General features: G+C 39.4%; 1 protein-coding gene across 2 annotated transcripts; it reads left to right on the forward strand.

The window, feature by feature from the left end:
• Window positions 1-2,061: 2,061 nt before the first annotated feature.
• On the forward strand, window positions 2,062-27,958 carry PPM1K (protein phosphatase, Mg2+/Mn2+ dependent 1K). 2 transcript variants are annotated; one of them, XM_070392880.1, is made up of 7 exons: window positions 2,062-2,227; window positions 8,850-9,367; window positions 10,822-10,922; window positions 18,627-18,792; window positions 18,922-19,066; window positions 20,038-20,172; window positions 23,394-27,958. In XM_070392880.1, exons 2-7 carry the CDS (start codon window positions 8,928-8,930, stop codon window positions 23,523-23,525), a joined length of 1,119 nt encoding a protein of 372 aa, XP_070248981.1. In that variant the 5' UTR covers window positions 2,062-2,227; window positions 8,850-8,927; the 3' UTR covers window positions 23,526-27,958. The 2 variants fall into 2 exon arrangements, with proteins under 2 accessions (XP_070248981.1, XP_070248990.1); XM_070392889.1 differs by lacking the exon at window positions 2,062-2,227 and adding an exon at window positions 6,839-6,973.

Raw genomic sequence — 27,958 nt, forward strand, 5'->3', positions numbered from 1 at the left:
AAGGTCAAAATGCCAAATACAATAAAAAATGTTTTAAATTCCTATGTTTACAGTTCCTTGTTGTTGCCAAAAGTTTTCATATTTATGAGAGCAAAGTCCTTCATTATCTGCACCAAACTTTGGTCCAAATGTTTAAGACATTGCAATGCGTGGTACTACATTAATGAACAGATTAAAAAAACTTAATTGCATTTAAAACCCAGATATCAAAATGCTCCATCAAAAGAAAAGGCTATCATCAAAAGACATGTACTAGAATGTTCAGAGTAGCACTATCTCTAATAGCTCCAAACTGGAAACTACCCTAACCACCAACAGAAGAATGAATTCATAAATTGTGGTATATTTACAGAATGGAATGAAATGAATGAATGGAAGAAACTTATAAGTAAAAAGTCGAGTAAAGAAATCAAACACAAAAGAACGCGTACTTTATGGTTCTCTAAATATATATCAAGTACAAAGACAGGCGAAACTATTCTGTGTTGAAAGTCAGGATAGGAAATACTGAAAGTCAGTATGATGGGGTCCCAGGCTGTTAATAATGTTCTGTTGCTTGATCTGCGTGATATATACACAGGTGTGTTCAGATTGTGAAAATTCATTGAGCTATATACACTTGAGATATGTGTACATTTCTGCATATGTAAATACACATAAAATATTTCAATAAATAATTAAAAACAGAAAGAAAATTTCAGAAAACCCGTGAAATATGAATTTCAACACAATGTGATAATCCTCAATATCATTACTAGAATTTGTGAGCCATCAGTGTGAGACTCACTCTCGAAACAGAGTATTCAATGAACTGGATTCAAAACAGTTGTCTCAGAATCAAGATCCCAGCATGTCAAAAAAAGCTAATAATTTATCTTTAAAATCTCCAATCTCTCTGTTTTTCTCTGCCTCCAGAGATATCGCCGTAGTTTAAGCCAGGTCATTTCTTCCCTGGCATCTCATCTGATATAATCTCCTATCCAGTCTCCCAATAGCCTGTTCTACCTGTTCTCAACCCATTAACCAAAGTGATTTAAAATCTTAAACAGATCCTTTTACTCCTTTCCTTAAGTGCCGCAATAGAGTCCCATTAAATTTAAAATTAATGGTTACATGGTCTGATTTCTGTCTACCTCATCCATCTCATGTCATACTGCTCTCCCCTAACTCTAACCTGGAGACAACACTGGCCTTCGTTCTGTTCTTCCAAAATGTCAAGCTGTTCCACCTCAGGACCTTTGCTCTGCTGTTCTCTGTGCCCAGAACAATTATCCTGGTGTCAGGACTGATTCTTTCTTATTCGTCCAGTCTCCATTTAAATGTTATCTTATAAAATTATCTTATAACAACCCTCCCTATCTGATGTCAACCTCCTCTTATTCTCTATATCCACACCTTGTCCATTTCCTTCCTTGACATTTGTTATTTTATTTGCTTGTTTACCTGTTTGTTTATAAGGCAGCTATCATGTTTAGTTGCGCCACGATTGTATCTCCAGTGCTTAGCACAGTCCCTGGCATACAAAAAAAATCCTAGATAAACAAATACTTGTCGAATGAATGAGACATTCCCAAGGGATCACATGATGACTTCTCACGGAGAACGCTGCACTGTGAATTTTTCAAATAATAACAATGAACCAGATGCCTCTCAAGCGCCCTTGCCCAGGCAAAGAATTAGCATTCCGTTTTCGGTTTCCTAGTTGTCACAACCACCGCCCCTTTGTCCCTAGCGACACCCTTATTGCTCCTGGTGGTCGACCCTCACTTGGTACTGTATCCCGACCCCACCCACCACCGAGGCGCCTCCTCATTGGCTGGTGCGCCAAGGCCTTGCTGCGTGAGATGTCACCGCGAGCTGCTATTGGCCCCAGTCGACGTCGCTCTACACTGCGCCGCTTCCCGGGGCGGCCAAGTGAAATTGCAGTGGTGGGGAGGCTCGTTCCCATCGGGATCTGTGATTGGTGCTCCGGGTGTCAGGCGCACCGCCTCTCCAAGCGCGGATTGGCCGGAGCTGCGTCCGTCAATGCGAACAGACTCCCCCGCCTCTCCAGCTGGCCCCCAGCGGGCAACATTCTCGAGAATTTCCCGCAGAAGAGCCAGTGTCTGTTCTGCTTGTTCCAAAGATCGGAAACATCGGAGAAGGCAATTTATTTACCAACCAAGAAAGCCCCTCCCCCGACCTCGTTAGCTAATTAAACATTTTCCAGGCACATAACCATCACGAGGTAAGAGCTTAGAGAGTGCACTGCATGCATTTGTTAGCCTTTTACATTTTTTTTTTCTATAGGCTGGGTCCCCTCCCACCAATCCCGGACCGCTGAACGGAGAGTTAACGGGGCAGGGTTCCCCGGGAGGTAAGGAGGAATACAGGCTTCGATTCCGCATCTCCTCGGTCCGAGCCCCACGGGCAGTGTCTGCGTTTTCTGCGCCGCTTTCTTTCCTTTCGAGGTCGGGAGCCGCAGGGCCCACCCGGCTGCACCGCGGGCAGCGGCCGCTTCCTGTCGAGACCCCGGGCTCTGCCTTGACTTTGACCGCAGGCTGCAGGAGCCAGGAGAGCAAGTGCGTGGGCCGAGTCGCAGGGAGGACGGCGCCGCCGAGGGGCCGGTAGGAGGGAGGCTGGGGCAGCGCGCACGCATCTCCCTAGATTAGAACGAGGCCCCGCGTCGCTCCACCCGAAGCCCGGACGCGAGGGGCTGCAGGGACCAGCGCCGCGTTGTTCTTGCAGGCGCGGCCGCGGAGAGTGAGACGCGGGCGACACCCGGGCTCTGCAGGTGCGGAGGGTGGTTGGGAGGCGCCGGGAGGTGCAGGGGGAACCCAGCCACCTGCCGCGCGGCGCGGGCGGGAGGGTGTGCTTCCTGCAGAGGATCACATCGGACTCTCCTCGGCCGCGGCCAGCGGGCCGAGCTCCTGACCCTGAACCGTGCGAGGGCGAGCTTTTCAGGGGCTCGGCATGGAGAAGGGTGCAGAGCCTTTGTTGGTGACGATGGGAAGACGTGGATTTTGCTTTGCCGGAGAGCCCTGTAATCTCAAGGCCTTGTGGTTGGTGATGTCTGTTTCAGCTGCCGCGTTCTGTAGATTAGGGATTTCATAGGCGGTGACAAAGACCGAGACTACGGTGGAATTAGCCAGGGAATTTGGAGTTTCTGGAGCTCCAGTGGCCTCTCTGTGGACAGCTTTAGGCTAGAAAGATGCAACACGGCCTTGTAGTCCTTTTTACCCTCCGCCAGTGCTTTGGGATGAGGTAGCCTGTGGTTTCACAATAAGCGACTACTAAAACGACAGGTCATAATGGTCGTGAAAAACAGCAATGATTTCGTTGTATTCTGGGAAAAGAACAGAAGCACCTCTGTGATAAAGTATTTAGGAATGATTTTTGGGTAGTGAGATCTTACTAATTATTATTACTATTATTATTACTATTATTATTATTATTATTATTATTTTGCAACGTTAAATCACTCATTGTTGACCACTAACACAGGCACTTCCCTTGACAGGGCTCTTAGAGAAGAGGAAAGGAGAGGGGAGAGGTGCTAGTGATGTAGGATAGGATGTAAAGGAAAATTCTCCAATGGCGTATAAAGGTACAGGTTTGAAATAGTCTGTGAGTTATATCCACATTAACTAAAATGTTTTAAGTGATATCTGTGGAATTTAGAATAATGAGTACTTTTCATTGCTCCCATGTTCTTTTCTTTATTCACGCATCTAAACACAGGCTCCCATCAAACCTAAGGGGAATCATATGAGTTTCTGTTGTTTTTTCCCTTGTTTAAACTAGTCAATTTTCTTTCCCTTCCTCCTAGCCGGGGTACTGATGAAGAGGTATTAGACTCCAAATTTTCTGAAATACATTCTGGAGCGGTCCATACCATTTGAATTTATTGGGATGCATTGTTTGTTTTTTAAAAGTTGATAAAAAAATATTTGACTTAAGAATATTGAAATTACCTGTTGTTTCCATTATGGAAGTTACTGATGTAAATATGCCTGAGTACCACCACTTTCTAATGAGCAGCTATGAATACTTAGACATATTTTTGCTGGAAGGATAAGTCGAAGCAGGTTTGGGTAGTACTAATTCTTAGACCTCCTGACTAATTTTGGCATGGATTTAAAAGGACAAATAAACTGCCCTTTTGACCTGCTTCCAGCAGTCAAGAGCAGTTTAACACAAAGCCCAAGTGCACTCTCCTGCCAGAGAAAGTGCCTTCCTTCTCCAGAAAGGAAGTTCTGAGGTGTTTAAACCATTGAGGGTTTGTAAAATGCAGCGTAAAATTGGCATAGAGATCTGGTAGCAGTATGCGTGGCTTTTCTTCACACACCCCCTTTTGTTTTTCAATCAAGTACAGTATGTACTTTAGAAGTTTACTACAAACTAAATGTGTTTTTTGTCCTGCCTGATGCTTTTCACATGAGATTTCCTACTTTCAGGATGTGGGCTTTCACCAGCGATTTTAGGTAGAATTTCTATGCCTCTCACTTACTTTCTATGCCTTTGCTGAGAATCCCCTCCATCCACCTCCTCCCAGCCCCCAGTCAGGATTGTTAAACTAGGGGCCAACTTTTTTCACTAGTCAGAGTTCTGTGACAGATGATCAGATTAGCTAGTAAAAGCATTGAGGAAGAGGAAGATGGAGTAGGCCTGGTCACACAAATCAATTTGAAAATGATAAAAAAGGAAAGTACTTTCAGTTTATTTAATGACAATATGTAGAATATATAGGGGTGTGTGTGTGTGTGTGTGTGAATTTTTAAAAAAATTCATGTGATTAAAGTAAATTTGTGAGCTATACATTTTTCTTTTGATTGGGAAATAAAAAGGAATTTGGAGCCCTAACCGGTTTGGCTCAGTGGATAGAGTGTTGGCCTGTGGACTGAAGGGTCCCAGGTTCGATTCCGGTCAAGGGCATGTACCTTGGTTGTGGGCACATCCCCAGTAGGGGGTGTGCAGGAGGCAGCTGATGGATGCTTCTCTCTCATCGATGTTTTTAACTCTCTATCCCTTTCCTTTCCTCTCTGTAAAAAATCAATAAAATATGTATTTTTTAAAAAAGGAATTTGGAAAACAGTTTGGTCTAAGTGGAAGATTGATTTTTCCTCCTTTTGGTATATAATGATCAATAAAGTTTGTGTTGCTTATATAAATAACATCTGTTATGTAGCTGGGTCCAATCAAGTTATTTACCTTTATTTTCTTGCCTCGCATAGTTTTTACATTTTACTTTTGCTAGTAGAATATAATGTGTATAATTATGTTTTCTGGTGCTCTTAGTCCATTTAATGCTATGACATTTTTGTGTCTTCAAATGGCTTTCAAGCAGAATTACTTCTGCCCTTTACCCTTTTGGATGACTTTTACTTTCAAAGATTGACTATAAATGTTAAAATGGTTTATAGAAATAAGCTAGCCTTGATTTTCAATTGAAAGATTGACATAAATGACTCCTGAATAACTTTTTTAGTTAGCAGAATCATAAATACATGCTGATTTATAATTGCTGAACTGACAATAAAAATATTTAAGTGTTTGTTAGTTTGCTCTCCACTCTTTTCATTATAAAGAACACTGATTAAAAAAAGAAAAAGAAAGAAACACTACTTTTTTTTTTAGGCTCTTTTGTGTTTTTTATATCATATGTTCTACTCTCTTGCCTGATAATTGGTACATATTCATTTACTTGGGCAGCTGGAGAGCTGTTGGCTGATTCCTAGTGTGAAGCAATGGAGGAAACCTTTTGATGTTCAGGGTTAGCTTGGGAAAACAGGTCCTCTTTGGATTGTTTCTTTGGGAATATGGGGAAGATTAGAATGACTTAGTTATTGCTTATGGGAAAGAGGATGGAACCACTTCCTATACAACGTTTCCTGCTTGCATAATTGATGCTGTCTTAGTTATGTAAACTAGCTATATGTTTGCCTGACATTTCATCTATGCCAATAGTAGGCCTTAAAGGAAATGCTTCTCTATGACTATTCTACTTACTCTCTGAGATGCTTGTGCAGATAATAAATGAGGAAGGGGGCCAATTTGATGATTGCTTTTAATACATGTGGGCATAAAGAAAAACCAAACTTTTTTTTTTTTTTTTTTTGGCTAATCCTCACCCAAGTATATTTTTTACATTGATTTTTAGAGAGAGGAGAGAGGAGAGAGAGAGAGAGAGAGAGAGAGAGAGAGAGAGGAGAGAGAGAGAAAGAGAGAGAAAGAGAGAGAGGTTGCCTCCCACAGGTGCCTATGGGGTAGATATCAAACCTGGTATGTAATCCAGGTACTTTCTCTTGATTGGGAACTGAACCCAAGACCCTTCCTTGCATGGGTAAACCCTCTAACCACTGAGCCCCAGCCAAGGCCCAACTTGCATTTTATTTCATTCTTTAAAACATTTAATAATGTTTTCAGTGGATATTTGTTCCCTGCTTAGAATGCAGCTGTTTCATTTTAATTTTTTTATATTTGGAAGATAGAGCAAGGGGTGGGGGGACAAGAGTATCCCATAAAAACTGCAGAAGAACTTTATTCTATATTGTTTGTAATTTCAGAATTCTTGTTTAAAGGAGGTGCATAAGACTGCAAAATGGCCTAAGGCTGAAGATAGCATACATGCTTTCAGACTGAAACCAAAAGAGTACTTTGCTAATATTTGGTGCACTCTTCAAAATGAATGAGTTTGCTCATCAACACACTTAAAGTTTTTACTTTTTTCTAGATGTAATAAAGTTGCTTTGTGAATTATCTGTATCAATAAGTAGTACTTAGTTCTCTTACTTGCTAGATTGCGTTATAGTTTGACATTTCTCCACAAGTCATCACCTTTATTTGACAGTTATTGTAGCTGAATAAAATATAACCTTCAATGAGAATTGAAGGAATAAATACCTCTTCTTTTGTAGTGGAATGTGTTACTTCTCTTAGATACTTGATAACCAGAGATGCTGTCTCCACCGCCTCCAACATTGTCATAAAAGAAGTGAGTTTCAGTCTTTTATACATGATATCAGCTAAAAGGCCAAGAGGGAATACCCTTCTAAGTGTTTTATGATAACACTAGAGACCCAGTGCATGACATTTGTACACGGGGGCGGGGGGCGGGTAGGGTAGGGAGAGGGTCCCTCAGCCTGGCCTGTGTCCTTTAGCAGTCTAGGAGCCCTCGGCAGGGGGTGCGGGGGGGATGTATGTCCTTAGTGCTGCCTGGAGGCGGAAGAGGCTCCTGCCACCGCTGCTGTGCTCACCAGCCATCAGCCTGGCTTGTGGCTGAGCAGTGCTCCCCCTGTAGGAGGGCACTAACCACCAGGGGGCAGCTCCTGTGTTGAGCGTCTGCCCCCTGGTGATCAGTGCGGGTCATAGAGACCAGTCATTCAGCAGTTTGGTCCATTTACATATTACTCTTTTATTATATAGGATTCATTGTTGGGGGGGGGAGGGTTGTCTTTATTCTAAATACTATGAAGTCAGAGCTCATGTCTTTCATTGCTTAAATATCTAGGGGTGTTCTTTGGAACTTTATTCTTTCCTTTTACTGCTTTACTCACTGAAAGGAGTAATGGCCCTTCCTATACATAGCTACACCGATTTCCAAAAATTTATTTGAAAATGATTTTTTGAAATCTATAACACATTTTCTTATAGATTCACTCAACTGGGCTTGTTTGTATTGTGTATGTTTGTGCCTTTTGGGGAAATCTATTTTTTCAAACTCATTTTTTATTGTGAAATTATTCAAACATACAATTGAGAATAATATAACATCTGCATACCCTCCATTGGCATTATTAAATCTTAACTTCATGCTATGTTTTCAATTAATAAAATAACAGAACAAAGTACTATGGAGATAGATTTCTGCTTAGAACTTGTTTTGTATGGAAAACTGCCAGAAACAGCTTTTCCTGTTAGAGTGTAGGAATTCCCCCCGACCATACCCGGGGGAAGTTTTAGGATTAGCTTTGGGACAGAGTCCAGAAGTGGGGGTGCAGAATAATCATTTCAAAGAAATGTAGTTCAGTCTCTGGTGCTGTCTCCTGCTGTAGTTGCAGGCATGAGTGCAGGTGGGCTCCTGGGGCTGTGTGAGGGGAGAGCCGCAACTGTTAATGTAAATGCACAGATCAGTGGCTCATCAATCAGGGTTGCTGGTCACAAATGCATGCGCCTCGATCCCGAGATCACACACCTTCCCAGGAGTGTCTACCACAAAGGGAAACGTCAGAACTGGCTTATCCTGTGCCTCTAGGAGGGTTTGCATGAACCAATGTACATATGTGAAGTTTAGTAAAGGGAGAAATCTTGAAACATAACAAAGCTTAGATCCTAAGTGTGTCTTTGCTGAGACTGGGACACTCTTTGGGTACAGAACTATCATAAACATTCGATTAACCAGTTATTTTTTCTTCTCTTATTTCTATCTCCTATAAGAAACTTTGTTAGTAATACTTATCCCTTTTCTTCAGAGCAATGGAGTTAATAAAGGGAAGAATATTTATACCTGTATCCTATATTCCTGCTACTTAAAGTGTCGGCCTGCTGGACCAGGCAGGCATCACCAGGGAGCTGGTTAGAAACGCAGAATCTTGGGCCCCCACGCACACAGACTGAGTCAGTGCATTTTAACTAGATCCCAAGGTGATTGTAGGTTAAGGCTTGATTCTATATGCTACGTGCACATTGTCAAAATTTTATAGAAGTTAAACTCCGAATGGGGTAAATAGTGGGTCATTTTTGGTCCGCTATCCTTAGAAGTTGGCTGATAGGTGCCACATTCTTTAATGCCTTCATTTTTGGTAATCTCTAATAATATATTAGTTATTCAGAATTGCTGATGGAGTCTCTCTCTCTCTCTTTTCATTTAGTTGCATCATTTTTCTTGAAGACATTCCACTATTGTTCATTGACCTTTCCCTGACTACTGAGTCCTTTGGATTTGAGTTATGTCAACAGCTGCCTTAATTACTTTGGTTAGAAGTGGTGGGAACCAGGTGAGAAGGAGAGTGCTGCTAAGCTCCCGCCTGCTGCAGGATGACCGGCGGGTGACACCCACATGCCACAGCTCCACTTCAGAGCCCAGGTGTTCTCGGTTTGACCCAGATGGTAGTGGGCGTCCAGCCACCTGGGATAATTTTGGGATCTGGGACAACCGCATTGATGAGCCAATTCTCCTACCGCCCAGCATTAAGTATGGCAAGCCAATACCCAAGATCAGCTTGGAGAAGGTGGGCTGTGCCTCACAGATTGGCAAACGGAAAGAGAATGAAGATAGATTTGACTTTGCTCAGCTGACGGATGAGGTCCTGTATTTTGCGGTTTACGATGGACATGGCGGGCCTGCAGCTGCTGATTTCTGTCAAACCCACATGGAGAAATGCATCATGTACGTACGGTGATTTTCACTCTTGAATTTGCAGTCTGCCTTTCTGTTTAAAATTTAACCTTTTGGGTAAGATGTTCAATGTTAATATAGTTATTTGAGTGGTTTTATAATTGTTTCATGAACAAGAACTAGCTTAAGCATTCCATTTATTACTGACGACTATTACCATTTCAGAAACAAATGTTTTAACAACTCCCCTGGTGATAGCATTGACCATGTTAAATATCAAAAATTCAACAGAGCAAATTGTAAATATCTAATTGGCTTTATTGAACGATTCCTGAATCTAGCATCCCATCTAGCAAATAGAAAGGGGCTCCCAGGAGCTCAACCAAATGGAAGGCTTTTGTAGGCAGAGGGGAAAAGGGATAAGGAAAGAGCAGATTACTTCTCCCTCTGATTAATGGGAAGAGCCTATGTGGCAGGTTACCTCATTTGTGCTAACCAGAAAATTCCAGACTGACCAGTTGAGATTACTATTCCTGGGAAAGGTTGGAAGAGCAATTGATTTAAGCCTTGTTTTGGTGATGTGGACGTAGCACAAGTGACTCCATTTTGGGCCTATTGTTTCTTTTAACAACCAGAATCCATGGTACTTGATTTGTGATTATTTAAAGTGAATTAACATAAAGTACACAATCTCATGTGTTATAAGAATCTATTGGAAACATTTTACTAGTACATGGCACCTGGTGCTTCCACAAATAGTAATTATACTCTCAAGTGGCATGAATAGCTTTGAACACTTGTTGAAAATAGCTTTAGATAATTGGCATTCGTATGGGGAAATGCATTTAATGTGGGTGTTTTGGAGCCCTTTACATAGTTTATTTAATGCAATTAGTATAGTGTATTTTTGAGGATCACACTACTGCTAGCATCAAAAGAGGGGGAAACGTGACAGAGTTGTGGCTATGACTATGTCTTGTCTTCCTGTGTATAGTTGTTCATACTGTTCATTAGTTGACTTAAGAGTATTTTGCCTTGTTCTGCAGAAGAACTCAGTGACTTAATTTAATAAGGAAGAACTTGACCTTTCAGGGTAGTATGAGATGTATGAGGCTGCTGCTGGTGTAACATGGTTACTGTTTTACAGCAAACTTATTTCTGATACACAGAGAGAGTACACTCTAAAATAATAAGAAGCATAGAATAGTAAATCCATTAACAGTTGTTTATTATCATTATCAAGTATTATGTACTGTACATGCTAGTAATTGTAGGTGCAGTAATGATTAATCTTCTAATATGGGAATTTAGACTTTTATTTTAGTGTCCTTAGAGGCTTTATCACTTAGGAGACACTTAAGGAGCACCTGAGAGGCAAGCCGTGGGGGTCCGTTGTAGGGAGTGACTGCTAGCTAGAATGACCTGAAGGAGAAGAGATGAGAGGAAGAGGAGACAACTATTGTAAAATGATATTTTGGGGCTCTTTTTTTTCCCTCTCCACAAAGGGATTTGCTTCCCAAGGAGAAGAACTTGGAAACTGTGTTGACCTTGGCTTTTCTAGAAATAGATAAAGCCTTTGCGAGTCATGCCCATCTGTCTGCTGATGGTAAGTAAAACAATCACATTCCTTAGGGTCCTGGGGAATATCTGGATAAAATGGAAACAATTTAAGCTCTTTAGGGGTGGGAATTTGAATGGAACTTTATTTGTAAAAATGTTTATGTGGAAAATGATTTTATATAAAGAACCACTTTAAATGCTGTTTGGAATCCAAACTAATGGTAGTACCTCCCTTTTAAATGAAATATGTGTATTGGAGAATTTTTCAGAAATTGAAGCTTCAAAATGGTTCTGATATTGAAATCAATTTTAAAATATTTTTAAAAACTTTTTTATCTGTTTGAACATTTTATGGACAAGATATCCATACTATGAGAGGGTTTATTATTTTTGTTTAGATGAATCTGATGAACAAATAATTGAAATACACTACACATAATCTCATCTAGTCAGGACAGTTATTGGTCAGGCAAGGAGAAAATTGCTAATTGGTCCTAGACAGGAAAGGACAATGACTAGCACATACTACTTTGTATAATTAGAATGAAGATATTTTTTCTCCTCCTTCTTAAAAAAAACTTGATCTTGGATATTCCTGTTGTAACTAGTGATATTTTGTTTTTGTGTTAAACACAAGGTGAATATAAAATTTTGTGTGCTGCTTGTTCTTAAATATTGAAAGTACATAAATGTTTCTGATTTTGACTAAATTTATCAAAACCATTTCAGAAAACGTAGTTAATGTTTTCTAGTTAGCCTGCTCCCATAGTTTTTGCTTATAAAGTTAATCTCGAAAACTTCTGCAACAACCATATAAATGTATGCAGATAGAATGAAAATGAATCATGCAATAATATTAATGTATGTTTGGTTCATCCTTTTGTTTAAAGTGCACCACAGAAATGTCATTTTTCACAATTTTCTGTTGGAGTGCCTGCAAATGGCAATTCTCCCCAGTTCCAAGATAAGAAACTGAAACTCAGAGAGAGACAAAGGGCAGTTGCTGGGGTTTTCCTGCACCCTCTGTGGCCTCTCTCCTGGGCATATTTAATGATGAGGATTAGAGAAAATGTCTCTAGGATGACTCATTAAGAGGATTTTCTGCTTTAAAAAAAAAATTATATGAGCAGGGGAGAGAGAGAAACATTGATTTGTTGTTCCACTTATTTATGCATTCCTTGGTTGCTTCTTTGGGGATCAAACCCTCAACCTTGGTGTATCCGGATGGATGATGCTCTAACCAACTGACCTACCTGGCCAGGGCTTCCCCCTCATTATTGAGGAACTTTTCATTGTCATAAGCCTCAGAAAAGCATTAGAGTTCATCTTTGTCCAGGGATTCATTCAGGCTAATTTTCCCTTTTATTCCTTTGGACTTTTCTTCCTACTAATTGGTCCCTCATCTTATGAAAAATAGGGGTCAAGAGAGGGTAAATTTTAGGCATAAGACTATTCTTAATGGGTAAAATATATGAAGGAAAAAGGAGATTAAAACACTTTCTGATCACTTAATTTTTATAACTGAAAATTGGTATCCATATTGGTATGCTTATTTCTTTCATAACCAGATTGGCTGTATCTCATGCCACGATGTTTACCAGCTATGGTGCAGGTGCTGTGCCCTAGTTGTTCTATAAACAGGCAGAACTTACTGGGCAAAGTTTTCAGAAGAGAATGTTCAAGTTCAACATGGGAATGTGGACAGCAATCCAGAGCATTAATCCTTCATGGGTGCAGCCAACCCTTTTGTAAATGATCTAATCAACAGGATGCTTAAAACAATAATAGATTCAGTGTTAAGTAGAAGATCCCAGTCATTTATTTTTTTAAATATATTTTTATTGATTTCAGAGAGGAAGAGAGAGGGAGAGAGAGAGAGAAATATTAATGATGAGAATCATCGATAGGCTGCCTCCTGTTGGGAATTGAGCCTGCAGCCGGGGCATGTGCCCTGATCTGGTATTAAACCCAGATTTCCTGGTTCATAGGTCAATGCTCAACCATTGAGCCATGCTGGTCAGGCCCCAGTCACTTATGAAATAATAAATTGTAACTAAAGGAAATTCAGAATTTAGGGAGAGAATTTACTTAACTTGCTGACCTTAAAAGAAACTTAGTAACGATACCTTTCTCATATAGAGGTTGTTCAAAGAAATTAATTATAAAAAATGTAATCCATTTCTAATAATGAAATTAAAATGTATTTATTTAATTTAGTTCCTCTGTCACATGCTTTGAGTTAATGATCAGAACTTTCAGCCCTAGCTAGGTAGTTCAGTTGGTTAGAGCATCTCCTGATATACCAAGGTTGCAGGTTCGATCCCTGGGCAAGACACATATAAGAATCAACTGATGAATGCATAAATAAGTAGAATACGAAATCCATGTTTTTCTCCCTTCATCTCTCTAAAATCAATTAAAAAAAACTTTAATAATATTCTAAAATTTATTTTTCATTTAATGGCCATTTGTTTGCAAGTCAGAATAATGCTTAGTCTATTATTAAAAGAAATAAGGTCTATTATGGCATTGTTGTTTTTAAATCTTATTTTGCATTTTTATAGATCAATTAGTCTGTATTTTTTAATAAGTATTTTGAGAACAACTTTAAAAATTTTAATAAGTTACCAAGGCTTTAAAAGATGGCAAAAATTGCCAGTAGACATTTGGGGCCTATTTTATCAAATGTATTAAAGCCACTAAAAATAGAATGTTTTATATTGTTTAACTTTTCAATTTTTGGATTAAGAAAACCCTTAGGCTATTTCAGATTTCAAAGCTATTATTTAAATTATTTTTTTGTGTGTTTTTTTTTTTAAGAACTAAAGCAATGTCAGTATTACAAGAATGGACAATATTATTTTTTAAAATATACATATTTTTGATTTCAGAAAGGAAGGGAGAGGGAGAAAGATGGGAACATCAACAATGAGAGAGAATCATTAACAATGAGAGAGAATCATTGATCGGCTGCCTCCCGCATACCCCCTACTGGGGATCAAGTCTGCAACCCAGGCATGTGTATTGATGGGAATGGAACCATGACCTCCTGGTTCATAGGTCAATGCTCAACCACGCTGGCCGGGTGACAGTATTCTTTTCAACATAAATATGGGTAGGACCAGTATTAGTTACATAAAATTGTGCAGTAATTGCAGTTTGCCCTCTCCAGTTTTTGCCCTCTCCAGTTTCCTTCACCTTTCTTTTAGCATTAGCCCTATTTTCTCCTTTAATGCTTCCTGTGAGTAGCTTGCAGGTGGGGAATTTTAAGTAGGGGAAACCTGAAAAAAGATTGGTTTAATCATAGGAATTAATTACTAATATTGGAATTTCAGGTATAAATGAGAGGGGTCCCCCTCAATCATACTATATTAGCTTTCTTAAGAGAAAGTGAAAATAAAGTAAAAATAAAACATTCTCATCGAGACTTTAATCCAGCCCTGGCTCAGTTGGTTGGAACATTGTCCTGTGGACCAAAAGGTCTCGGGTTCGATTCCCAGTCAGGCACATACCTAAGTTGCACATATGGGAGGCAACCAGTTGATTTAAAAAAAAAAAGACTCTAGTCCAAAACTGTCACATCTGCATAAAGTACTTAAAATGATCCCATTTGCACTTAAAATATTTACTATTTCAGTTTAAACTGGGAGTATTTGAGAAAAAAATAAGAATGCCACTTATGATTAAATGGCAAGACTCTAGCCCCTAAGAAATTGTTTGCTATTTTTATTGATTTGTTGACGAATTTTTAATTGACCCTTATTTACAAATAATTAATTTCATCGCCATCTTTGAAAATTTTATATTCCATTTACACCAGTCATATATATTTTTTTAATAATTAACCAGCAAGTAAATTCAAATGATCCCATTAGTCTATTGCTTATGAACAAACTGCCACTTAAACCAGACGGTAGAAAACTTAGGTTGTAATTCTGTATGTCCTATGAACTCCTCAGAGTGTTTCTAGATTGCTTAAGGTTTGAAAGCAACAACACTTCTCAAGAGACACATGGATAAAAACGGGAGGACTTGCTCTGACGTTCAGAGTTGGAGATGGTGACAGCATTGTGAGTCTCATCGGAAACTTCCATGCTCTCCATACTATGTGATCTCTTTATGGAAAGATTTAACGACAGCACAGCTGGTGTTAGAAAGGCAGTGTTTTTGAGTACCCTTCTTATGCTAGGGGAGCCAAAAGAGAAAAAAAAATAGGGATGGCACTGAAGAGATACTCTTACTGTGCTGTTACTGATCTCAGCCCTGACTTTGGTGTTCATGTGTCACACATGTCCGGAACACCCATTTTAAGTAAATATTGAAACTGTATTGGTCTATACATAGTGCTGTTTGCACAGTTGCATAATTACCAGGGGGGATGGGGATTATGCCTTGAACAGTACAGCTTTTACTCTTTGTGTTGCCATTCGAAATCTTGATCATTTTTGTTGTGATATGTGGACCTGCAACACTGGGAGAAAGAGAGAGCTGCAGAAACACCCACTTTATGAATTATATATAAAGCTCAAGAGCTCTACTAGCCTTTATTTAAACAATCATTCTACCGAAGAAAAGAAAAGGGCTTCTGGATACTAAATCCCTGCATTGAGCTCCATTAACAAATGTGTTTCTCTTTGTATCTGGGATAGGAGGTGCTTTGATCCCTCCTTGGTATATATTTCAATCTCAGTAACTTGGTGGTATATTGTGGTTCACATCTTCTCTAACTATGTTCTTTTCGTCAGATACAACAAATACTGTATTCAGTGCTAGACTTTGAATTTCATTTCTGATTTTGAGAGAGTTCTGATATTGCTACCAAACGAATATACAGTGCATTTTTTTCAACTCAGTAAAGCTACTGCTTTCCTCTTCAGGCCGAGTGAGTGTGTGTTGTGTGAGAGTGTATATAGGTATGCAGATGTGTGGCTGCGTCACCACTTGTGTGTTTTGGTACACATGCATTTGTATATGGCTTTTCCTACCTTGGGAAGCCACAAAACAAAGCAGTATAACTCTGTGATGAGAAAATAGACTTGACTACAAAATACCATCAACATGTGCAAACTGAGTTTTGGAATCTTTGATTTGGCATCTCCTGGAATAGTATGTAATTTGCAAGTGAAGTTTTCACCAAAGTAAAAACCCTTCCCCTTATTTTGCAGCTCTTTCCCTGCCCTCCCCTGTGTTGCAGGTTTGTAATGTTTGAGCACAATTCCTGGGTGAATTTCCTATTTGCCTCTGTGCGTGTTATTTGTGGCAGAGAACTGTGCCTGGTCAGCAGCTCTAGACCTGGAGCCCCTGGACACTATATGCTGGGCTTCAGTGGAAAGAGAGACCAGCTTAATTTTGTCCCAGGTGAAGGAGTCCAGCGGTTCCTAGCCTGGACTACGGGAAGGTTCCCACATCCTCTTTGCCCCATTAGTTGAGATGACTTGCAGTAGGAAATGTCCAGTGAGTGTTAAGAACTTATTGAAAGATGTCTTAGTTTTATAGTTTTGTTGTTAGCGCAAAAAGTGAGCATTTTTACTTCTATATTAAATGCTAAATAAAGTAAATGTTGATTTAATATTTATATTCTTAGATGCTTAGCAAACCAGAATCAGCAGTTAGTTTTGAAAACTTTCCCTTAAATCCTTGGATTTTGGAACTGTGAAGTTGGTTTGGTGGAAACATAAGCTCTTTGAAATTCCTAGATGGCAGAGCCATGAATTATAATTCTGAACAGCTAAACTTGAAATTGTCATTTATGAAATTTTAATTCCTTTGATGCAGCCAATTAAAAGGCACTTTTTAAAAAGCTGCTGCTGAGAGTTTAAACAAAGGAGAGGTAACTAATCTCCCTGGACAGGTAGCATCTGAGTAAATAAAACCCCTCTCTGCTCTTCCAATAATTTGAAAATATTACAGTGATTAAGCTCTCATGATTCTATTTTATAGTGTTTTGGAAAACTCTAGTTAACATTTGTAATACAGACATCACTGATACGCTAAAACTTATACGTTATACAGTGGCGAATACAATTTAGCATTGCCCAGATATTGTTGCTTTGACACAACAGTTCCAAAATCAACAGACAAATGGGAAGATAGAACTATAAATGCTATTTCTCAGTTAACTCAGCATGGATATAAAAGGTTAAAGTAGGCTTTATTCATCTTTTCCCATTTTACTTTCCTGATTAAAGCAGGCATTTTAATAAACCGATTCGAATATATATCTTTCCAAAATGCATTGCTGGTGAAGTTTTCAAAATTGTCTCTTTTAAAAAAAATTGCCAAGATTGAGCTTCAATTAGTGAAATCATTAGCACTTCATTTTTCCTAAATCTACCTTTGAAGGAAAAATCATCTTTGGATCATCACCTGAATATTTTATGTAGGTGCTCTAAAGAATTAACCACATTACAAAAGACAATACCTGCTTTAAATGTCTTTATTTTATTTCATTTCTTCCAGTTTGATTTACTTTTAGCCCATCATGTCACAGTATTCTCTCTTTGGCAAGGCTCAATGCACCTTAAATTTTTTTTAACAAGTGGTAATAAACTGAGGGCAGACACTGTTAGAAAAAGTCAAAGGAAGATGAAAAAAATGCAGTTAGGATGGGATGGGGGAAATCGTGGTGACCTCAAGCTGTGTAATGTTTGATTTCGTTATTGGTCACAGAAAATTAATATTCTTGGAATGCTCTGGGCTCAGGGCATAACCACGGGAGGAGCACTTGGCAGTGCCGTCCTGCATTTGGACAAAGACGGATTGTGTTAGATCCTTGTGGTGTGTTAACTACACCAAGCTTATGGGAAACCAGAATGAATTTCATCCTTCCCCTCAATTTTCTCCTAATAAAATGATGGCCATAACTTTGTTTCATGGCTGGTACCACAAAGATAAACAGAAAAGGATATTAGTCTTTAACCATTTCAGGATTTTTTTTGGTAAACATTTGTAAAATTGAAATAGTTGTAGAAGGTAAGAACATAAAATATAGCCCTTGGAGAGCAAATGATATGCCCTTGGCATATTTTTTAAAAAATAAATTTTATTGATTTTTTACAGAGAGGAAGGGAAAGAGATAGAGAGTTAGAAACATCGATCAGCTGCCTCCTGCACATTTCTTACTGGGGATGTGCCCGCAACCCAGGTAAATGCCCTTGACCGGAATCGAACCTGGGACCTTTCAGTCCGCAGGCTGATGCTCTATCAACTGAGCCAAACCGGTTTCGGCGGCATATTTTGCTTAGCCTGTTAACTGATATTACTTCCACAGGATAGGAGTAAGAAATGAAAGAGAAAACCTCTGAGTCCATAGATTATAGAAAAGTCGGCTTGCCTGAATGGGCTCAGTAGACCTAAGCCATCCTAACTTATTAGCCAATCTAATTAAAATGTAATGCTTTTAATTCTGACACCTGATGTACACACAAAGGTGTCATAATAATTATCATCAGTTCATCTCAGCTCTACTTGTTATAAAGAGAGGCCATTTGGGGACAGTGGTGCATTATTTCCCAATTAGGACAGCACCCTTTTCTGTTTGCATGGAGCCTTGTTACTGAATCAAATACTTCTTTCTCTGCATGCTCTTGCTTACATAGTTCATTTGCGTTTCACTGGCATAGCCCTAGTTACATTAAAGTGATACATTTCAGCATTAGTTTAACATGCCTGTGTTTTATTTTGTAATGCAAGTTTCATATCCGATCATTGGACTGTCAATAACTTGCACTCTTTTTTACAATGTTTACAGCAACTGTTATGACCTCTGGGACTACTGCCACAGTAGCCCTGTTGAGAGACGGTATTGAGCTGGTTGTCGCCAGTGTTGGGGATAGCCGGGCTATTTTGTGTAGAAAAGGAAAATCCATCAAGCTGACCATTGACCATACTCCGGAGAGAAAAGATGAAAAAGAAAGGTACCGCCTCCAACTGATGAGGATGTTTTTTATGTCTACTTCATGGAAATGCAACCTTGCATTTTAAACTGACCTCATGCTTAAATTTAACCGTGCCTTGTTTTTTGGTCTTAACTTCTTCTGGATCAGGATCAAGAAGTGTGGCGGTTTTGTAGCGTGGAATAGTTTGGGACAGCCTCATGTGAATGGCAGACTTGCAATGACAAGGAGTCTTGGAGATTTGGATCTTAAAAGCAGTGGTGTGATAGCAGAACCAGAAACAAAGAGGATTCAGGTAAGAAAGGACGTGTAAACACTTGCTACACATGCAAGGAATGAAAGCAGGTGTCTCCAGCTACAAGCTTTCTTGGAAACCTTAAGCGAAGCCAGTAACTTTTGAAAGGGAGTAATTAAGGGAAGGATAGAGAAACTTTCCAGCGAACATAAGAAACCACCTTCCAGGCCCCCTGTATGGGATGTGTTTGGTTTTGGTGTCACCCACTGTGGAATTCTCGTAGAATGGCGCCCCTGCTCTTCCAAACCGGCACCTGATGGATCGTGTAGCATCACTGCCACTTGGAAGCTAACCTGACTTTCCTTTTCCATCACACTAAAGCATCGCGTTACCTCGGTTTCTGTGACATCCTTCTCCTGCTACTAATTAATGTCCACATTACCCGACACGTCCCAACATTTCCCTCTCTGCAACCCCTGTCCCACGCTAGTACCTAGCACAGGGTAGTGGAGGCTTCCAATGATGGTAGCAAACGTTTGTTAACAGAACGATTTCATGCATGATAGATAGCCCACTTATACTTGTTTTCTCTAACAAATACTTACGCAGTATTTACTATATGCCAGGCTCTGTTCAAAATCGCTACTACTGCCCCATTTTATAGAGAAAACAAATCTAGAGCATATGGAGCCCAACTTACCTCTGTTTGCTCAGCAGAAAAACAGAGGCAGGTTTCTAACTTGGAAGCCTGGCTCCAGAGACGGAGCCTTCCACCATTACAGCTTGCAGCTCCTGGCACCCCGCCATCTGGCTGCTTCCTTTGCGGTGTTACTAAGTAAATGTTAGGTTTGTCCTTGGTGGTTGATGCTAAATGTTGCTACTTTTGCCCTAAATACAAGCCTTCGATTTTCACTCTGTTTGCCTACAAGCTGTAAACACAGATGACCGCTCAGCAAACAAACCTTCGAATTATGGAGATTATTCCAAGGCTAAGTGTAGTTTATAATCCTATGAATTTGGTTTTATTGCAGCTACATCATGCCCATGACAGCTTCTTGGTCCTCACTACGGATGGAATTAACTTCATGGTGAATAGTCAAGAGATTTGTGACTTCGTCAATCAGTGCCATGATCCCACTGAAGCGGCCCATGCAGTGACTGAACAGGTGATACAGCTGAGCTTCTGCTAGAAAAGTCCCCCTGGGGGAGGGTGGGGGGAGGGGGTGGGAGAGGACAAACCCAGGTGCAGGTTTTGGTACAGCCTGGAGGGGCCCCCACAGACTTGCTTTCTTTGAATCTTGTGTTTCAGCTCCAGTGTACAATGAATTTTACACTTGAGTCTGTAATATTTCCAATTTAAAACATTTTTACACCCTAGCCATTTGGCTCAGTGGTAGTGTTGGCCTGCGTACTGAAGGGTCCTGGGTTTGATTCCGGTCAAGGGCACCTGCCCGGCTCAATCCCCAGTAGCGGGTGTGCAGGAGGCAGCTGATCAATGATTCTCATCATTGATGTTTCTATCTCTTTCTCCCTCTCCCTTCCTCTCTGAAATCAATAAAAATATATTTTAAAAAAACACAAACACAAGAAAACATTTTTTATAATTCTCCAAAAAGTTAATTAAAATTAATATGCCAAGAAAATGTGCTATGTTTATTTTTTGGCTTTGTACACATCTTGAAATAATAGTAGCAGCACATAGTAAATTATAATGGTAAATACTAATATTGCTTACTCTGTGTCAGATACTCTTCTGTTGATATGTACCTAGTATTTGACTCACTAATTATCACAATGACTCTGTAAGGTTGGAACTAGTTTTATCTCTTTCTAATGAATGAGGGAAACTGAGGCACGAAGGTGAAATTGATTTAGTCAAGGTCACAGAACTATTAAGCTGCAGAATATTTGTTGTCTGTTGGGCTACAAACTATAGATTAAGCAATTTGTATAGACAGCAATTTGGACAGCCAGTTTCCCAAGTCCAATCCCTTGACTATTAAATTAGACTCTCCAAGTCATTACCCAATATAGGAACACTATAGCATGTCAACTTCTGGTTTCTGAGGATGGGTGTGAAAAAAACAAATACCAAAAGGTGTGTGGATGTGTTGTATGTCACTCTGTTGGTCAGAGCTAAAATTTGGAAGCTGGATAATATCGGTAGAGAAAACGTAAAATTTCCATGTGTTGTGTAATATCTTTTTGGATAGCTTTTTAAGTTAGAGCCATCACCAATCATTAGAGGCACAGTTTAATTCAACAGCTATTTTGGCATTTCCTGATTTTTTTACATTTTCAATCCTGGAGTCAAATTTGGTCCAATTTTTTTTTTTTAGAGTTTAAAGTGAAAGCGAGTTTACTAGTGAAGCAATGGGACAGAGAGATGGCTACTCCACAGGGAGAGCAGCATGGCTCACATTTTAAGTATTAATATTTGTAATTAAGGCAATAAGACATTACTTAAAAAGCATTATTTGCTCAAAAATAAATGGGTAAGCATGAATGATTCACTTGGTTACTATGTGTGCTCATGAGATTAAGAAAACGGTCCTAGTTTCATTGATGATCACTTCCTTCCTAATTTTCAACTTCCTGTCTTGATATAATGTGTTCTAATTCATGAGGATAATGCAATTTACAATGACTGCACAGCATTCCACTATATTTGAGTACCACAAGTCCTTTAACCGTTCCCCTAATCAGCAAATTTAGTTCATATTCACCTTGCCCTTTTGTAGGGGGAACACTATAATAAACTTCTTATATCTATTTGTGCATATCTATTTTCTTCAGGTATTGTTTTCTTAGGTTAAAGTCTTATAAGTAAAATTGCTAGGTGAAGAATACACAGTATTCTAAAGCTTTTAATCTTTACCAATTGCCCTTCAGAGATATTCCAATTTACACTTTTCTAGTATGTTTTATAGCTTATATTTCTCATCAGTGTACAGCTTGCTTTTTCCATTATCTTATACTGGAGCAGTGATTCTCAACCTTCTGGCCCTTTAAATACAGTTCCTCATGTTGTGATCCAACCATAAAATTATTTTCGTTGCTACTTCATAACTGTAATGTTGCTACTGTTATGAATCGTAATGTAAGTATCTGATATGCAGGATGGTCTTAGGTGACCCCTGTGAAAGGGTCGTTCGACCGTCAAAGGGGTCACGACCCACAGGTTGAGAACCACTGTATTAGAGGCTTGATGCACGAAATTCGTGCAAGAGTAGGCCTTCCTTCCTCTGGCTGCCAGCAGGCACCCGGGACCCGGGCTTCCCTTGCAGCCCTGGCTTCGTCTGGAAAGATGTCCGGTCTAATTAGCATATTATGCTTTTATTATTATAAATGTATGCTTGTCTTTTTCATGATTATTGTAAGAACTTGCTATATACTAATTATAGTAGTACTTTGTCTGATAGTGCAATTTTTTTTCTGTCTTTCAATTTGTTTGTAAAACTTTTTTACTTTCTGAAGCTTTTTCATCAGATATTTTGATCAGCCCTTTCCTTCACAGTTCCAGCCTGAGGCTATGAGGTCTTTTGAAATACATTTGCTGTTAAATATAATCCCAAGTACTTCTTACCATGCTGATTATCTCATTTGCTGTTTGAATTAATTCCTGAAATTGATTTATAGTTCTCCTACTGTATGAAATTTAGTTTATGCCACCTTTTCATTTTGTAGGGAGCATAAACTTTCTTGTAGTTATAACTTTATACATGTCCACTTCCTTAGGTTATTATTTCTTTAAGCTAAATTCCTGGAAACAGAATTGCTAGGTAAGGACTAACACCTTGAGAATCTATACCTTGTATTAGTTCCTATGCTAAATACTTGACAGATATTTTCTTCTTCCGGAGCTGCATATCTTATACCTAGGTCCACTGGTGTTTCTGCTGCCAAAATGGCTGCAGTGGGATATAGTCAGTGTGGTTGTTTTGGGTCATCTGTTATTCTACGTGCAATCTAATAAACTGGGCATTGACACCTGGAGACTGATACTGCTATATGTATATGTGTGTGTGTGTGTGTGTGTGTGTGTGTGTATAGCTTTTTGCTTATTTCTAAGACTCATAAGAAAGGATAAATCTAAAACATTAAAGCATTCTATATTTCAACTTGCTATGTAATAGCCTATCTATTAAAGAAGGAATATGCAAATTGACCCTCACGCTGTCACAAAGATGGTGGCATACACAGCCAATAAGGAGGGAATATGCTAATTGACTGCCCTGCCCTCAAAGATGGTGGTGCCCAAACACTGTGACGTAATTGGGTTAGTAACTGTGTGAAATCAGTTTGACTTGCCAGAGGAAGGATGATATCTCTTTGTACAGACTCTGATTTCCAGTGTTTTTCTCTTCCTTCCTGCCAAACCCTGCAGGCAATGCTGTATGGTGCTGAAGACAACAGTACGGTCATCGTGGTGCCGTTTGGTGCTTGGGGGAAATACAAGAACTCCGAAATCAACTTCTCCTTCAGCCGAAGCTTCGCCTCCAGTGGACGATGGGCCTGAGTGCTGGCTGGGACTTCGAGTTTCTGTGCAACAGTTTTTCACTAAGTATATAAAGAAGCTGACTAGATAAAAACATCAACTGTACCAGAGTAACCCTGTGACTTCCTAGATAAGTACACAAGCTAGTGTAAGCTTAGTAACTATTTACATAACCATTAACCATATCAGAAACAGCCGTCATATTTATGTTCAACTGTACATACTTGGTATAAATATATGTGTAATTCAGTTACTGTGAGTCTCTAAGCTGAGTGAGCACATGAAAAGTGGTTTGATATACTTGCTGAGTACTAAATTTCTAATTTTAAAAACTCTTAGGCAGCTATGAGTTTCTTTTAATCACTTTTGTTTATCCATTTGAACAGTGTTTTTCAAATTCTTTAATAGTAGTCAGTATTTTTCACAATTCCTCAATGTATTGTCAGCAAATGTTTTAATTGTTAATAACTGTACCAAGGAATTAGTGTGAAAACTGAGTTCTCTGTGACTATATTTTGTATTCTGGACCACTTAACTGGTCAGTGTAACAATGTGAAAGAAATTAATTCAGATAATATGATATGCTAAATTGTATACATATTTCCAAACAGTGCACTTGTATTTTTCAACTGTGTCACAAGGTCCCCCTTCTCCCCCAATTCATTCCTATTCTGTAGCTAAGAATACTATAGAGATATGACTATTCCTTCATATCAGAACAGAATGCACAGGCTGAGTCCTCTGGTCAAAGCTATTCAAAGTTAAATACCAATGGTATCAAGTATCTTGTATAAAGTTTCATTTGTTGTCTCTAACTCTTTTTGTATATAGTATGTTTATGTCATTTTTGTATAGACTAAGAAATTTGGATAATTTGTCAGTAATTATACCATATTGACTGATACTGCTATATGTATATATATGTGTGTGTGTGTGTGTGTGTGTATAGCTTTTTGCTTATTTCTAAGACTCATAAGAAAGGATAAATCTAAAACATTAAAGCATTCTATATTTCAACTTGCTATGTAATAGCCTATCTATTAAAGAGGGAATATGCAAATTGACCCTCACTTGGTCACAAAGATGGTGGCATACACAGCCAATAAGGAGGGAATATGCTAATTGACTGCCACACCCTCATAGATGGTGGTGCCCAAAGCCACAAGATCGTGGCACCCAGTCCCTTAGCCCCGCCGGGTCGGCAGGTGCATGGCAAGGCTGGGCCCACCCCCAGGCAGGCCCGGCCACTCCACTAGCCTGCCTCCAGAGTCCCCCACCAGCCGCCCATGGCCGGCCCAAGGTGCAGTCAAGCCTCAGATGGTGGCTGCCCAGCTTCCCAGGGCTGGCCCGAGGCACAGGCAAGCCTCAGATGGTGGCTGCCCATCTGCCCAGGACCTCCCAAGGCTCAGGTAACCAGGGCTGGCCGAGGCTTGCACTGCCAGCAGTGGCAGCAGCAGAGGTGTGATGGGGCATCGCCTTCCCCTGATCGCCGGGTCGCCTCCCATCCCTGAGGGCTCCTGGACTGTGAGAGGGGGCCGGCCGGGCTGAGGGACCCGCCTTCTCCAGTGCGTGAATTTTCATGCACCGGGCCTCTAGTCTAAGCAACCGTTACAAACCAAACGACCAGAACAACTGGAATGACTGGTCGACCAGTTGCTATGATGTGCACTGACCAATAGGGGGCAGACACTCAGCACAAGAGCTGCCCCCTGGTGGTCATTGCGCTCCCACAGCCAACCTCCCACGGCCTATTATCCCGTCCAGCTGGCCAACTTCCTGTGGCCCCTCCCCCCTGCCAGGTGGCCCCCTGATAGGCTCTGATCTTGGGGCTGGCTTGCCACCTTCCCAGGTTTCTTCCCCCTGGTCGGCCAGCCCCCTGATAGACTCAATTGCTGGCCAGGCCGAGGGACCCCACCCATGCACAAATTTGTGCACCAGGCCTCTAGTAGGAGTATAAAACTATACTTCCTTATATTTGCATGTAAGTTTGCTGTTAAAATGTGAATCTCTAAATGTGTGTTTGGAATTATATCTGCAGTTTATTTCTGCAGACAGTGTAAATTTGTTATATGTGTGAGTGTACATCCATATGTATATTTTGCAGTAACATAAAATTTAAAGGGAACAATCCTGTGTAGCTCTTTCAACAGTTAGCTTTAAATTATTGATGTTTATATCTAGGGACTCTTGACAAACTGAGGGCGGTTTTAATAGTGGAGAATCAATGGTTATTAGCAGGTGAGGTAACATTAAAAATGGTGGTGGGAGATATCTCATTGTGGGTGATTAGGTGGAAAACCCAGGGACAGAACCAGCATGTTGAAGCTATGTTGTTACATGGTAACTTGCCTATAAAATTGGATGTAGGAAAATACTGGGTGTTAAGAATGCATGGTGTTTTGCTGTAGAAACAAAAGAAAAACCAAAAAGATAAATTTGGTGTAGTATATATCTTCAACACTCAGTTTTGGGGGTTGACCTTTTTTCTTTAAGTTTTATCTGAAGGCTTAGTAGAAGGAAGAAGGCTCAACATATATTGTTCACATTCTCTCACCTTTTTGGGAATGGGAGAAAATAAATCTTGAGGTTCCCAGCTTATATTAATTAGGAGTTGTTCTTTGGGGGGAAAAAACAAACAATAAAGAAGTATCTCAATTTTTTTTTCAAAGGAAGTTTGGTGAAAGAAAGAAAAATATCACAGGAAAGGATATAGTCTCCTACTTGTTGTCTGAGAAGTGAGGACTCCAAGGTAGACGAGGAAAGCTGGAAAACTTCCTTGTTCTTTTTGAGTCAGATCCGTGGAACATAAATATGGGACCTACATTTCGGAGTATGGAGCATTTCCAAACTAACAAGGAAGTAAAAACTCTAAAGCACAAAATGATATTTAGAGATGTCAGTTTCATTTTTGTTTTGAATTCTTCACCATTTTTCTTTTACTTTAAAAACTGAAGGTGGGAGTGATGTTAGCAAGTTCAAAGGTCCGAGTCACCAATGTATTGAGGTGGATTCCAGGTTTGACAAAGAAAACTTTGTAGGGTTGGTCAGGCTGTGCTCTGCTTCACCTCAAAAGCTTTTAAAACCCCAAACTGGTTAACTTGGACTAAGGCGTGAAATATACTTGTGTTTGTTTTTCAAGCTACTGTGTTGAAGGACAATTTGCAGATTATTATAATTCATAACAGATAAGCATACACGGATTAGTTTACTATTTGGGAATTGTGCAAATGGAAGTAAATAAAAGGACTTCTATAGTTTTTTTTTTTTTAAGTTAAAGCTAAATTTGCCATGTGGCTATTACCACGTGGTTTAGGTATGGTGTAAATTATATTAATGTACTTAAGCTTAAGTCATTTGTATTTAAGTTTGCCTTTCATTTATATGTAGTATATAAATCATCTTTCTAAAATGTGTTGCCAAACTTTCTTTGCCAACATTTATTTGGCAAAATTATCTTGAAATTGTGATTTTTCACAAGTTAAGTACCTTACACAAATGCTGTCCTGCTTTCCATCAGCTGTTTGTTTGCTGCATTTCTTTCTGTTTAAGTGCTTCAAAGTCTGATGCATTTTTTTTCTGGAAAAAAAATATAGTTTTGGAGGGATCAGTTTTGAATCTCTGTACTCTATGATCTTGAGTTCCAACCTTTAAAAAAAGTACTTACTTTGAAAAATTATTAGCACATAATTTAAATAGAAATTATTTTTTCAAAGAAAAATTTGATTTATCTTTTTTTTTTTTTTTTAGAAACTCGGCAGGGAATGAGTAGACCTATGCTAAGTCTTAAATATCAGGACATTCAGTTTCCTTTCTAAGAATGGACAAAGATTTTATTTCATGGTCATATGACAGTAAGAAAATGCTTCAAGGCAGGGTGGGGGAAGGGATGGTTAAAGTTTAGCAACAAACAATTCAACATGTATTTTCCTTTAGTACTTCAATTGTTCACATACTCATGTCTGAAAAGTGATATACATTTTTGGTTGGGTTACAGTTTATTGTTACATTCACTTATCTGGATAATTTAACAGAAATAAAAGGCCGGATTGTGATGACCTGCCTGTTGATTTGGCATCTGGAAGAACAGTTGACTCTCTGGCAGCTCCCATTGGTTATTAGATGGTTAAAATGGTTCATTGATGGTCATATGGAGTGTTCTGGGCTGTGAAGTCATGGAGTTCCTCCACCTCCAAGAATGACTCATGTACCACTGGCTTCCAGTACATCATATAGCAGTTTGGTATGTCCAAAATTAATTTCTGCCAAATTTCTCTGGTACACATTTGTTTCATAATTTACCAAAGTGCTACTTGGATGTATAGCCTTTCCTTTAGTGAGCTTATGTAATTGTTGCTTTGAGCATTGTTTTAAATGTATCTATTGAGTAACTGAACAGACTGAAATTACATATCTCAGTGTACAAGACACCATTTTAATAAAATACATGCATCAAA

This window comes from Myotis yumanensis, unplaced genomic scaffold, assembly GCF_028538775.1.
Source record: "Myotis yumanensis isolate MYYU_CA2020_CCGP unplaced genomic scaffold, mMyoYum1.0.hap1 SCAF_1, whole genome shotgun sequence".
Classification (NCBI taxonomy): Eukaryota; Metazoa; Chordata; class Mammalia; order Chiroptera; family Vespertilionidae; genus Myotis; species Myotis yumanensis.

Excerpts from the sequence above, each read along its gene's own strand:
- PPM1K (XM_070392880.1), top strand. The coding sequence starts at position 8,928 with ATGTCAACAGCTGCCTTAATTACTTTGGTTAGAAGTGGTGGGAACCAG. Across the intron at positions 19,067-20,037 it reads CAGAAACAAAGAGGATTCAG|CTACATCATGCCCATGACAG; the intron begins GTAAGAAAGGAC and ends GTTTTATTGCAG. Across the intron at positions 20,173-23,393 it reads CCCATGCAGTGACTGAACAG|GCAATGCTGTATGGTGCTGA; the intron begins GTGATACAGCTG and ends CAAACCCTGCAG.